This window comes from Meles meles, chromosome 17, assembly GCF_922984935.1.
Source record: "Meles meles chromosome 17, mMelMel3.1 paternal haplotype, whole genome shotgun sequence".
NCBI lineage: Eukaryota > Metazoa > Chordata > Mammalia > Carnivora > Mustelidae > Meles > Meles meles.
In genome coordinates this window covers 67,152,468-67,167,419 of record NC_060082.1, presented here as the reverse complement: position 1 = coordinate 67,167,419, position 14,952 = coordinate 67,152,468, and the positions used below count along the sequence as shown (strand labels likewise).

Below are 14,952 nucleotides of genomic sequence, written 5' to 3'. Positions count from 1 at the left end.
AAATAACTGGAAATTCAGGGATGTCATAGCTCAATCACAGCCAAGATAAGTCATAAAAGCTTATCAAACCATTGTGGAAATACTCCAGAAATATAGTTACTTTTTACTTCATTTTTGAAATGCCTCTTTTTACAACAAGGGTACCCTGATGTCCTTGCTTTGAGACTCGAGTTTGTCTTGTATTTGAAGGTACACATGCTTTGTTTTTTATTTTCTCTTTTCAGCTCCTGACATGATCTTAAGCACTCAGTTTCTATAAAAACTAAAGTGTCATTAAAGACTTATGGTTTGATTTTAAATGGAATGTGCCATCCTTTTTGAAGTACTACATCGCTTTGTTTACTACTTAACCACAGAAACATGGTGAAGCCTTAACCAGCCTATTATCAGAGCCTGTTCACTATCAGGAAAACTCTTTGTAACTGGCTTCCGTCACACCTTGTATCTGATTAACACACTATAGGATAACATAGAGCTACACAGATCTGCTTTGTGTTCTAACATACCTGATGGAAAGCAGATTTTCCTTTCTCCTTTAATGTGACAACCCCTAATTGAGAATGTAATATGGTTTATTTAATACACTTCTTCATACTAAATTAAAGCAGATCTAGAGTAATTTAGTTGCTTATTAAGTTAAGGTAATAACTGCTAAGAATATGCCTTTTTATAGCTTAGAAAACACTTATCCCAACGATATGTACAGGATAAGTAAATACAGATACACACATAATTAAACACACATACATAACAGAGCTGTTGACTTTAATGCACATACTACCTATTTCTCAACAGTACTATGCCAAATTTTGTCCTGTAGTCTTGATTATGACACTTTCTAACCAGACCTCAAATATAATTAATTATCTCTTCAACCACTGCTTAAAGCACTGAGGAGGCTCATCTGTGAAATATCATTTTAAATATCACATTCAGTAGGGACGCAGAGTTAAAGACAGATATCAAATCACAGGGACCTGTGGCTGGAAAGACAAGAGACATCACCCCTTCACCAGAACATCTAGGTACACAGACCTGTCCCCCGAAACAAATACTACATTCTATGTTAATAAAAAACACCTAGGGAAAAGGGTTTCCCATAAATACCTTATAGACACAATGGGCCATTAGTATAGAACATCTTTGCTAGGGCCAAAGAGTAGTGCTGCTCCTGGAAGGCGAGCTCATGTCTAGATGACAGTCTGCCGGTGTTTTCTAGAGTACAGAATGAAAACTTTACATTCTGGGAACTTTGTGTTGTTGAGTTTTGTATTCCTAGTGTCTTAGTGTTTTAACACAGTATGTCCTTAATAAAATAAATTAAATGTTTTACAACCCAGTAATGTCAGGGGAGGAATCTGTTTACCAACTGGGGAAGAATTTATGAGGTTGTCAAATACTTCATGCGAAGCTGAGGAAGTACTGAGGGATAAAAATCTAATTGGGTTTTTAGAAACTATGATTAGAGGATTCCATTCTTCCCTTCAGGATTCCCAAGGCTTGGAGGAGAAAAGACAAAAGATCAACTACCATATATCCTCTCTCCTTGTCTCCCCACTCCTCTCCGAATCTACTCTAATCCCTGCCTCCCAGAGCTACACGTAAGGCCTAGTCAGACAGGTGACAACTTGCTGATGAGCCCGTAGAGACCGCATCACCAAACAGACAGTCCTCCAGGGTACACAGAGTATTACCACCACACATCTGTTTCAAGTCACCAATGGAGGGCTCGGGCCCAAACACACTAAACAAATCATCACTAATGTAGCATTTCCATAATTTGGGGGACAAGTTCTTTACGGCACAAGGCATATTTCCCCAAGGCTTTCAAGGTACCTAAATGTTTCTCATTATTCCGCCCTGTCTTAAATAAAAAAGAAGTTTGCTTTCTTAAATTGCCTCAAGCTACAAATACATTAGCTCCTTTTTAAAAAATTTTATTTATTATAGTACATAGTCATGCTGAGAATACTAGGATATCAAAGTCCAGAGGTAAAAAGAATCTTAAGCGATCATCCACTCCCATTCTAGGCAGGTTTCTAACTATTTCAGAAAGTTGGTTATTCAGTTATTACTAATGCTGACTGGACAGAGGCTTTACATTCTCCCCTGACAGCTTATTTCTAGTGTTTCATCATCTTTGCTGTGTCTAATCAAAGTTTCTCCTGTTTTGAATTAAGTCAATTTCCTCTTGTTTTACTCTTGAAAAAGATTCGGGACAAGAAAATAGCACCCTGAGTCATGATCAGTAGTACAGTCTGAGCTCAAAGAACCGACTGGCAGCTATGTCCTGTCCCAAGTGAACCTGAGAAGCTGTCATTTTACTGATGCATTAAAATGGCCCACTCCTCAAATTTCTCCCAAACAAGGAGGCTTAGCAAGGTAGAAGTATAACTCTGGTCTGAGGTTAGTGGATAAATTGAGTCCAAATTAAAATAAGTCACCGCAGATTCAGAACATGGGTAATTTAACAGATGAGGCACGTCTACACTAGAAAAGGCAGATTCCTGTTTACCACACTGTCCTAATCAAGGCCTTTCAGTTAATTACCCTATTTAGAACTGCTCTGACATGGAGTTTTAAAATGCCAAATTCAGCCATTTTGCAGAATAATCTTAAAGTAAACTGTAAACAGTCATATGTCTGGCCAAAATAATACTCCAAATAATGTTCCATAGTTAAAACCCAAACAGTGAACAGATTATCTTCCAACACCATTTAAAAAATTTAAATGAAAATAATGTAGATAATTAACTGTACCAAGGAAAGAAAATGTTGGTCCAGACAGGTAATCAACATATAAACTTCTCAACAAGATCTGAGTTTCGCCCTAGTTCGAACAAAAAGGCTGACCATCATATGGGATATGCTACATATTTTCCCTAACCCAACTAACAACAACTCTCTAATCCCCAGAAACGTCACTGTAGACTGAATCTTTAAAAAGTTATATACTGTCTGAGATCACTCAGCTGGTGAAAGAACTAGAATCAGTTGTATTCTAGATGCAATACTCTGTTAGACCAAATTGCCACGTTATAGAGGCCAAAAGTTGAATGTAAAAATCAGAAACCCTACTCAGGTGCGAAGGGGAGAAAACGTTTGGGGAAGAAGCTGCTCCCAAGAAGGGTGCAGTTCCTTACTATCAAGCTAGAACTGAACCAGGGCCTTGACTTTCATGAGTGTGTAAGAGCAGAAAGGTGAAGAAACATTCTTCCAGCAGAATGTGGGATGTTTCGAGCCCTTCCATCAGCTGTAGACCACTTCTGTCCATCTAAGAAACTTAGCTGTGAATATGACCTAGTTGGGTAGCTCAGCAGGACTTTTAAATCACATAACTCACACATGAGTATCTTTAAATATTGTATTTAATAAGTTTATTATTTCTAAATATCTTTTCAGACTAAACTTTTCCAATGTGTGAAATGAAACAATCTAAAATTACTTGGCATAATATCAAGTACTTACTTTGTTAAGTCTCATGTGGAGTCATAGACAGATTAGGTGAACCTTCAAAATAGCTTGTTCGAATTTTTTTATACAAAGTCAAGTGATCAGATACCATCTTAGGGAGCCATATGTAGCTGGCTGATACATCAGTTTCATTTTGCTGATTATTCTTTGAAGACCTTATCAACAAGGTTCTTTGTAAAAATAATTACCTAAATAATTTTCTTTGTTTACATTTTAACTCTGATCAGGATTTATAAATTCCTTTAAGGATGGTAAGATCAACAAAGTAAAATGAAGATTAAAAATCCTCATTGGATTTAGAAAAATGAAGGCCAGGGTGACTTTAGTGAGAACCTTATCAGTGCAATAACGGAGGCAGCACCCAGAATTGGTACAGATTGAAAGGATGAGGGGAAATGAAGAAATGAAAGAAGTAATATGTAGACTTTTTCAAAACATTTGTTTGACACAGAGAGAGAGAGAGAGAACTAGGACAGCAGTCTAGGAAAAATAGATAGACACAGGGTGAGGAAAATTTCTGTTCAAGATGAGAGACTTTAGCCCAGAGTTTAAAAATAATTGGGAGTAGGGGCGCCTGGATGGCTCAGTGGTTTAAGCCGCTGCCTTCGGCTCAGGTCATGATTTCAGGGTCCTGGGATCGAGTCCCGCATCGGGCTGTCTGCTCGGCAAGGAGCCTGCTTCCCTCTCACTCTCTCTGCCTGCCTCTCTGCCTACTTGTGATCTCTCTCTGTCCAATAAATAAATAAAATCTTTAAAAAAAAAATTGGGAGTAAAATTTTTCACCTTATATTCATATTTGATTCTAAATATTTTTATAAGAAGACTGAGCTGGCATTTTGGAACTATCACTAATTTATATTCTAAACCAAACATGCCTAATATGTAAATCTAAACATTATTGCCTTCAAACAAGAAGGTAATTTTAAAAGTATGCTAAAAGCTTATAAAAATTTTTTAAAAAATTGAAAACAAAGTATGCTAAAAGCAATCCATAACAAACTGACATCTTTTCTCCTTTCCTCGTTGCTTAAGCGAAGATAATCACAAACAGAACATTACAAAGTTTTTTATTCGTACACTATATACTTCATATACAACACTGACTTAGTGATCTATAAGAAAATAGTATACAAGGGGCACCTGGCTGGCTCAGTCAGAGTCAGGTACGTGATTCCTGATTCCAGCTCAGGTTGTGATCTCAGGGTCCTAGGATTGAGCCGTGGGTCGGGCTCCAAGCTCAGCAGGGAGTCTGCTTGGGATTCTCACTCCTTCTCCTATTGCCCCTCCCCCATCCTCCTCTCTCTCAAATAAATAAATAAATATTAAAAAAAGGAAAATACTATATGAGCCATGAAATTATTCTCTAGGAGTAATAAATATTCTCTATTTATAAACCCTGTGACCAGGGGCCTACATGTCTGAAACATCTTACTGAAGCAAGAATTTGATATCTAAAATTCCTTGGGGCACCTGGGTGGCTCAGTGGGTTAAGTCTCTGCCTTCGGCTCTGGTCGTGATCCCAGGGTCCTGGGATGGAGCCTCACATTGAGCTCTCTGCTCCGCAGGGAGCCTGCTTATACCTCTCTCTCTGTCTACTTGTGATCTCTGTCAAACAAATAAATAAAATCTTTGAAAAAAATGTAAAATTTCCTTATTTTAATGAAGAGATCAAAGCTAAATGCCAACATACTCATTTAACTTTAAACCAGTAATGATAGGGGCACCTGTGTGGCTCACTTGGTTGTATGTCCGACTCTTGATTTTGGCTCAGGTTACAGTCTCAGGGTTGTGAGACTGAACCCTGCATTGGGCTCCATACTGGGCGTGGAGCCTGCTTAAGATCCTCTGTTTCTCTACCACTCTGTCCCTCCCCCACCTCACACATGTGCTAAGGAAAAAAAAATGTATAAACCAGTAATGATTTGACTCAGTCAAATCCAAAAAGCAGATGATATCAAATAAGATCAATTTCTGTACTAAAATGCAGGAAACGGACAAGAAGTTAACTGATGGTGGTTGTCTGATTTCATAATGTAATCACTAGCACAAATGCCAACTTAAAGGATTTCTAATAAAGTTGTTAACGGACTCTTTAAGATGTTATTCTGATTCTTTAAAAAGCTTAAGTTAAACTTTGAAAACTACTGAATAGGCTATACTCAAGAAGTTTTTTACAGGGCGAGTCAAAATAAAAAGTATTAATCCAGTTCAAAGAAGGAAGCAAGCAGGTTGTGTACAGCAATATATGCCATAAGTGAAAATACATTTAAAGTAATCTAGTGTATGGCACATCCCAGGTACAAGGCCCAAGTTTAGGCAGAAGACTTTGGTGGGCAGCATGAACATGATTTCTGAAGAAACGTATACATAGAGAGCATGTTTCTAATTGCTGACTCAGATTACACTTCTGATTATATTCCTTTGGTTATAAAGCCTTTAAAAGGTACTGCAGAGGGCACCCGGGCAGCTCAGTCGGTTAAATGTCTCCTGCTCATGTCACGATCTCAGAGTCTTGGGATTGAGCCATGGGTTAGGCTCCCTGCTCAGTGGGCAGTCTGCTTCTCCCTCTGCTGCTCCCCCTGCTTGTGCTCTCTTTCTCTCTCTCAAATAAATAAATAAAATATTTTAAAAAATTAAATTTTCTACAGTCATGAATAACATTATTTTTGTATGTTTCATCATTCCAAAACAACTTACAAAACAAGTATATGCATATAGACAAAAATCAAATCATTGAAATAATAATTGAGTTATTAAAAAAGTTTAATGGCCAAATTGCAAAATTGACTGTATTGAGTTTTGGGAGAAATTCTCATTAACCCCCTGGTCCTATGAAATAATTTCTCTGCAAAACAGATGATTCTGAGATGACATGGTAGACCAAATCTAAAACACTTAATATGTATAAAACACTTAAAAATTTGAAGGCTAAAGGTCTTAATGTTTTGTTGTTTTTATTTATTTATTTATTTATTTATTTTTATTTGTTTATTTACAGTATAACAGTGTTCATTGTTTTGGCATCACACCCAGTGCTCCACGCACTACGTGCCCTCCCTATTACCCACCACCTGGTTCCTCAACCTCCCACCCCAGCTCCCCTACCCCCCCCGCCCCGCCACCCCTTCATAACCCTCTGGTTGTTTTTCAGAGTCCATAGTACTTATGTATTTGACAGAGATCACAAGTAGGCAGAGAGGCAGGCAGAGAGAGAGAGAGAGGAGGAAGCAGGCTCCCCGCTGAGCAGAGAGCCTGATGTGGGTCTCAATCCCAGGACCCTGGGATCATGACCTGAGCCGAAGGCAGAGGCTTTAAACCACTGAGTTACCCAGGTGCCCAAAGTCTTAATGTTTTAAACATGAATTTAGAATCACTGAATTTTCAGAGATTTATCAAAATACAAGTTTGCATTTACATGAAATGCAAAGTTCTAAACAGATGTACAAAGTCTTCTTTTCTCCCAAATGAAAACTATCATCATACTTTGTATAAGAAGAAAAATTACTTACCGCTATAATATCTAACGTATTATCACAGACCTTTCGGATTTCATTATTTTTATCATGCATCAGATCTATGAGATATGCTGGAGCCTCTGAATAAAAGTGGTTAAAGATACAAACTCATTTGAGATTGAGGCTATTCAAGCATATTAGAAAGTCCCACCTTTCTCTAAATTCAAATGCTGCCATAAATCTAAATTCAAATTTTAAAATAGGATTAGTAAAAGATGACCAGAAACATTTAACATTTCATTTTTTAAAGGACAGGGATAACAGAAATAAAAAAGAAAAAAAAAAAACACTAAATAAAAATGGGTAAGGAAAACAAAGCCGGTAAATCTGAGAAAGTACAAGGCCCAATTTTTGAAAACATGACAATCATGAAAATAACTGAAGAGGGAGCTCTAGAGCTGTATCACTATAAAGCTTTCTTAATCACGCTGGCCCACCTAAAGGTTTAGGAAAATTAATTTCACAAAAAAATTGCAGCAGAAAAGAATCAGTTATATCTTATATATGGTTATGAGAAAAATAAGGCATTTTCACATGAAAAATGAAAGCTATAACCCAATATTTCAAAAAGGAATAAAGGAATTTAAGAAAATAGAATATATGTAAAAGAACAATATAAATCAAAATTAGAAAACTCAAATACAATAATTCAGAACTAAAAATAAAAGTAAAAATCATTTCAGATATATATGAGCTAAATTTATAATAATATGTGAGTAAACAAAAACAACAGATAAAATTCCAAGAGAAATGGAAGGTGAAAAGGAAGAAAATTTGTAAAATTTAAAAATAAAAAGAGAAAATATTAGAAGATAACAAATATTAAAGATAGGCAAAGAAGATACAACATAGCAGAAATTTGAAAGGAGACAACAAAAGCAATAAAACAGAACAACTAACTAAAAACTGTAATTCAGGAGAACTTTCCTGAAATTGGGGGGGGGAAGAGAACTACATATTGAAAGATCACATTTGATACTTGGAAGAATGAAGCAAGGATGATTAATACCAAGTCAAATTCTAATAAAGCTACTTGGCTTTAAAAAAACCAAACATTGCTCTGGTCTCATTGGCAAAAAACCAAAGTCATTTATAAAGGAAAAAAAAGTAAATTGTCGTCGGACTTTATGACAGATACCAATAATTAGCAGACTAGAGACTTCACACAGGCATTAATTCAGGAAAAAAGACAGTGGAAAAATACCTTTCAATTGTTGAGAAAAAATAACTAGCAATCTAAAACTGCATATTGTGCTAAATTATTATTAAAGAAAAGACACTAGTTATTTTCAGATAGAGATAGATTTTATTATTCATAGATATTCACTAGCACTTTAAGAGAATGTAATTATGAAAGAAAATCAACTCAGAGAAATAGACAAATGAAATTCAAGAAAAAACAGAAAACAAGGGAATAGGTCAACATATTATAAATCTTAAATAAGCACTGGTTTTTAAATGACAATAACTAAAATAATCCATTTTCAAATGTTAAAAAAATGAGGTGAAATAATTATACTAGATAGTAAATAACGCGGAAGATGGGACAGGAAACATTAGACTTAAAAGTGAAAGGATACAGGCCTCTAAAATTGGAGAGAATACATGTTGAAATTTGGGTTTAACTCCCAAAAGAAAAAAGATGGCATATATAAATAATAAGTAGGGGAGAAGGAAAGAATAAAGAAAACTTAATCAATAAACCTCAACGAATCTCAAAAAGGCAGTGAAGAAAAACTTATTATCTCTAATATTAGTTGGTCTTGGTTAAAATTGTATTTGAAACAGAAACCACAGGTTTCTATCAAGAAAATTTAGCACATGTGTATAAGCAAATGACATTCTTTGTAGCATTGATTAAAATGCTGAAAAAATTTTTATCAAGTTTCACAGCAAGTAGCAAAGACAGAGGTTGGCCCACATCTTCTACTCATCAGTGCTACTTACTAATTTTCTTGGGGGACTAAAAGGATATATTTAAAATATAGGAAAAAAGTATAGAATAATGCATTCTCAGGGGGACTCTAAAAGGACCCAGTCAAATTTGGCTTGTTTTCCCATTCTACAATTTTTGGGGTTGTGTGAAAATTAATGATTACAATAGCAGTGGTTTCAACTTCAGATTCTCAACTCCTGCGATCTGTGCTGAGATCTATTCTAAATATTTCAAACATCTTAACATAAATCATCTGTTTATCTAATATAAGTCTAATATAAGTCTATATCTAATATAAGTCTAATATAAGTCTAATATAAGTTTAAACACATTTTTATTGTGTTTAAAATAAAAGGATATTGATCAAATTCTCTAAATTAAAAAATGGGAAAAAGAAATCATTTACGGCCTAATAAATCTTTATTTAGAAATTTAAGTATATCAGTCATAGCAAAAATCACAATAAAAATGCTTAAAGTTACAGTGAATATTTTAATAATAATTTCTAATTATGTGACAAAAGACCAATTTAAGATCATTGACATCAGTAAGAAACCCTGGTTTTCGAACACCAAAACACTGGACAAAAGCACTCTAGCAATCTTTATACAACCTTAAGGGATGGATGCAAGCATCAGATTGAACCAGCATTCCTAGTGCTTTTGTAAAAATTTAAATCAGCAGATTTTTTTATGTCTCATTCCCTCCATTATCAACATACTATATTCTTCAGAATAACTATTTAAAAAGTACTCACTTCAGATCCAGTGACTTAACAAAAATCAAATTTGGGAGAAAATAAAGTTACACTGAGAAGAAAAATCAAATGGAAGTTGTCTTAAGATTGTGGCCTTTGATAGTAAGGAACTGACAAGTGCATCTTCAACAGACCAGGTTAGAGACATTTCTTCACTAAGTACCAGCACTTGGTACGTACTACAAATACTTCGTTCTTCAGTCGTCCTCAGAAAAACCCCTACGTGATACATGTAAACAAAGGTGGTCTTTCAAAGAAGTTATCTAGGAAAGCTATGCCTTCTCTTTCCTGTCTTCGAGCATGTTTCAGAGATGCTCAACCCAGAAAAGCATATTAAAGTTTCTGAGAAGACCCTGTAGCAAGAAAACCTGTTTAATTGCGTGTATTCCCAACTCATTCATCCAAGAACCTTTCTCCATTAAGCAACTATTAGAAAAAAAAAATTTCCACAGAACACCACTGGGGAAAGTGAATTTATTCCAATGATTGAAGACTTACTGAAAAAAGTGTATTGGAACTTATTTTCCTGAGTCAGTTTATAAACCAAATTTCAAAAATATTACTTTGTGATAAAAGAAGATCTCTCTAATGTAATTAAGGCAAAACAGTATTTGCATATTAATAGCCCATATCAAAATGAATATTTCTCAGTTAGACTTGTTATACTTCAGACTTGACTTTTGGGAGACTTTATATGGCTCCAGAAATCAATTTAGTCCTCAAAAGCAAGGCAATTTCCTCCAAAGATGATACTTATGATCTTGTGTCATTGGCTTTGAATATAATACTGAAGGAGTTACAAAATGTTTTGAGTGAGGACCCAGATCATTAAAACAAGAAAAAGAAAAAAGTCTCCCAAGGTATTACTCCTAAAAGAGCATTTGCCATTTAGACACATGTTCATTGACCAAACAAGTACTAACCACATGCCAGATACTATGTTAACTTCTGAGGACAGATGAAGATGAGGAAGACAAAGCTGGTCCTTAAGCTTGAAGAGCTCAACATCTTTTGGTAAAAACAGGGGTACAAATACACAATTTGAAGTTCTTTATTGAAGGTCAAAATAAATTACTCCTACTGGGAAGGAGGGAGCTGAACTGCACTAGAAAGGCTTAACTGCGAAGACGGCTTATAAATCTGCCTTTGATGAGCTAGGGTTATTAGGTTAAGAAAGAGACAAATGCATTTGAGGCTGCTAAGGCACACGAAGAGGCAGTAAGATGGGTCTGTCCGATATGATGACAAACTGTGGTGTGCTAAGAGAAACTTCATATTGTAGAGTAGGAGGGAACTTTGCAAAAATAGATTATGGTCAAGTTAAGTGTGGATTTTTCACATGGGTAATGAAGAACTTTGCCAGTGGAGTTCAAAAGCAGATTTTTTTTTTTTTTTTTGTACACAAAAAAGCAGATTTCCAACGCGTGCGCGCGTGCACACACACACACATTCACACACATACACACACTCAGCTTAGCTGCCATTTCTACTGCCAGCATCTCATTACACCCCCAGACTTGGTAACATATCTTCTCCTGTGCCCAATGCACACACCTTTATGACATTAATAAACTAAATTATAATTTTATATTTCTTATTTACTTATTTCTCTCTCCAATTAGACTATAAACTCCTTGAATATAGAGACTGATACTTTTATACAACTAGCACTTAAAACAGTATCTGTTAGATGCTTAGAACTTGACAGATGTTTACATGATGAATGATTATGTGTAACGGAAGAGGCAGCAGATACAAAACGTTCAGCAATGAGACTGGGTGGACGGTACTTTCATCACCCACTCCGAATACAGAAGGCAGACTGTTTTTCAGGAGAGAATGTTGGTACTGAGTACCCTTTTGAATGTAATAATGATCAACTATCACTTACTATCTCTGTTTGTTAGAAACAACTACAGGTACTTTTAAGTCCATTGGTACTTAGGAACAATCATACAGGGCGGGATATCTTCTTTTCATTGTAATAATATTATGGCCATTTTACAGATGAAAGATTTAATGCTCAAGGGAGATTAGATAATTTATCCAAGGTCCTGCAGTTTTAAGTGGCAAAAGGTAACCTAAAATTTGGACCTAAAATTTATTTGATTATAATGCTCTTTAGCTCGGTGGAAAACATCCAGATGGCAGTTAGCAACAAATGCCTAGGACTCAAGAAAGAGATTTTGAAGATATTAAATACTTAGTATAGAGTTGGTAGCTGATGTCATGGGAACAGATGTATTTTCCCATATAGAGTGAATATGATAAGATTTTTGAAAGAGTGCTAAGGGTAGTCCTAGGAACATCTGATAGTTAATAGAGAAGGAAGTTCTAATATGTGTGTTAAGTTCTTAGGAATCACAGCATGACAAGTTAATAGAATTGTTTGCAAGATTCTACCTAAAATGGATTTGGGGTCAACAGCTTCCATGAAAAATATCTAGCCTTCTAAAATTATTTTGAAGCTTGGTATTTTTACACTACTTTAACATATGCTAGAAAAAATACCTAAAGATGCATTTTTTCTGAGTATGTGAATGTCATTATCTATTGTAAACATTAAAAGGATACGCGTTTCCTTGATTATGACATCTCTCGTGGCTTGGTGGAAAACCATCTGGTAGAAGACGTAAATTATCTGACATACAAATTCATCATCTTCTTGTTGAGCTGAAAGGAAGCAGAACACTTCAAATGAAAGAATGCTATAGTTATATATAAAACTGAAAAACACTGACTGGAATAGTGGAGAATGAGAAAACTAAAAATGACAGGAGATAGGTAAGGGACAACCAGTTTACATTATTTATAATGCATGGTGGCATATGCAATTTATATATTTAGGTATTTTTTTTCTAAATTCCATGATGATGGTCAGTGAGGAAATTTATAATGTATTTTCAGAAGTTTTAGTAATTTTGGTTACAGTTCAACTAAATAGGTTAAATTACTTTGAAATACAAAGGTAAAAAATAAGATTTAAAAAAATATATATCAGCTCTGAGTTTAAACCAGACTATCTGAGATTGTCTCAAAAGATCAGGTTGTACTTAAGAAGAACGGAAGGACAAAACTGGTTTAAGAACATAGCAATAGTGCTTCTCTATAATTCTCACTATATTTTGCCAACAGGTATAAAGAAATTTTTAAATTAACTTCTATGTCCCTAATGTGAAATGGTAACACTAACTTTTTTGGTTTTGGTTTGGTCCATCATAAGAATTTCTAAAACAACTCTAATTTGTGAAATAAATCTCGTTCTATATTTTGCCTTTATAATATTGACTTTACATGAGAAAAAAAAATCACACCTTCTGGATTCTAAGTTTTTGGGAGAAAAACTACTATAAAGACATATTATTCTTGAATAATGTTAAAAAAAAGTTAAATTTTACTTATTTTCATGAAATAAGTTATTTCAGTTTTAATCAAATTGATTATAATAGTAAAAATAATGTTATATAACCACAGGGTAATTAAATTAAATGTTTAATATAATACAAAGGATAGTTTAACAGAATAGCTGATGTCCACTGATTAGTATGTAATGGCAAAAGCAAACACTTATAGAAATCTAATTTTTAGGTACTGGTTATGAAATTTGATATATTAATAGTTTTTTGTCAACTCTTGACAACAGTTCAATGATATCTGTTAGACACAGACTTATGGGTCAACAGAGCATCTAACCAGTTGCGTAGAAAAAATTGTGGGCCCCTTAAAGTCCAAAGGAGTCTCTTCAATAAATGGTGCTGGGAAAACTGGACAGCTATGTGTAAAAGAGTGAAACGCAACCATTCTCTTAGACCATACACAAAGATAAACTCGAAATGGATAAAAGACCTCAACGTGAGGTAGGAATCTATCAAAATCCTAGAGGAGAACATAGGTAGTAACCTCTTCGACATTGGCCACAGCCACTTCTTTCAAGGTATGTTCCAAAGGCAAAGGAAACAAAAGCGAAAATGAACTTTTGGGACTTCATCAAGATCAAAAGCTTCTGCACAGCAAAGGAAACTGTCAACAAAACCAAGGCAACCCACAGAATGGGAAAAGTTATTTGCAAATGACACTACAGACAAAGGGCTGATATCCAAGACCTATAAAGAACTCAAACTCAACACACACAAAAGAGATAATCATGTTAAAAAGTGGGCAGAAGGGGGCGCCTGGGTGGCTCAGTGGTTTAAGCGGCTGCCTTCGGCTCGGGTCATGATCTCGGGATCCTGGGATCGAGTCCCGCATGGGGCTCTCTGCTTGGGGGGGAGCCTGCTTCCTTCTCACTCTCTCTGCCTACCTCTCTGCCTACTTGTGATTTCTCTCTGTCAAATAAATAAATAAAATCTTAAAAAAAAAAAAAGAATAAGATGCATATCTTTAAAAAAAAAAAAAAAGTGGGCAGAAGACATGAACAGACACTTCTCCAAACAAGACATACAAATGGCTATCAGACACATGAAAAAATGTTCATCATCATTAGCCATCAGGGAGATTCAAATCAAAACCACACTGAGATAACACCTTACACCAGTTAGAATGGCCAAAATTAGCAAGACAGGAAACAACGTGTGTTGGACAGGATGTGGAGAAAGGGGAACCCTCTTATACTTGGTGGGAATGCAAGTTAGTGCAGCCACTTTGGAAAACAGTGTGGAGATGCCTTAGAAAGATAAAAATAGAGCTTCCCTATGACTCAGTAATTGTACTACTGGGTATTTACCCCAAAGATACAGATGTAAAGAAAAGAAGGGCCATCTGTACCCCAATGTTCATAGCAGCAATGGCCACAGTCGCCAAACTGTGGAAGGAGCCAAGATGCCCTTTAACGGACGAATAGATAAAGAAGATATGGTCCATACATACAATGGAGTACTATGCCTCCCTCAGAAAGGATGAGTACCCAAATTTTGTATCAATGGACGAGATTGGAATAAATTATGCTGAGTGAAATAAGCCAAGCAGAGGAATTGATTATCATATGGTTTCACTTACTTGTGGAGCATAAGGAATAACACGGAGGACATTGGGAGATGGAGAGGAGAAGGGAGTTGGGGTAAATTGGAGGGGGAGACGAACCATGAGAGACTGTGGACTCTGAGGAACAAACTGAGGGTTTTGGAAGGGAGGAAGGTGGGGCATTGGGTGAGCCTGGTGGTGGGTATTAAGGAGGGCACATATTGCATGGTGCGCTGGGTGTGGTACATAAACAATGAATTTTGGAACACTGAAAAAAATTAAAAAAAAAAACTGCAAAGGATTTCCCTCAC

At 35.6% G+C, this 14,952-nt stretch overlaps 1 protein-coding gene across 2 annotated transcripts in view; it reads right to left on the bottom strand.

Moving 5' to 3' along the window:
- Window positions 1-14,952, bottom strand: part of KIFAP3 (kinesin associated protein 3) — a 173,574-nt gene that overhangs the window by 41,075 nt on the left and 117,547 nt on the right. For both annotated transcript variants that reach the window (XM_045983200.1, XM_045983199.1), the window contains exons 16-17: window positions 12,257-12,355; window positions 6,984-7,069 (exon numbers count right to left, since the gene is read on the bottom strand). In XM_045983200.1, coding sequence (XP_045839156.1) covers window positions 6,984-7,069; window positions 12,257-12,355 — 185 coding nt within the window. The remainder of the gene's footprint in view (window positions 1-6,983; window positions 7,070-12,256; window positions 12,356-14,952) is intronic.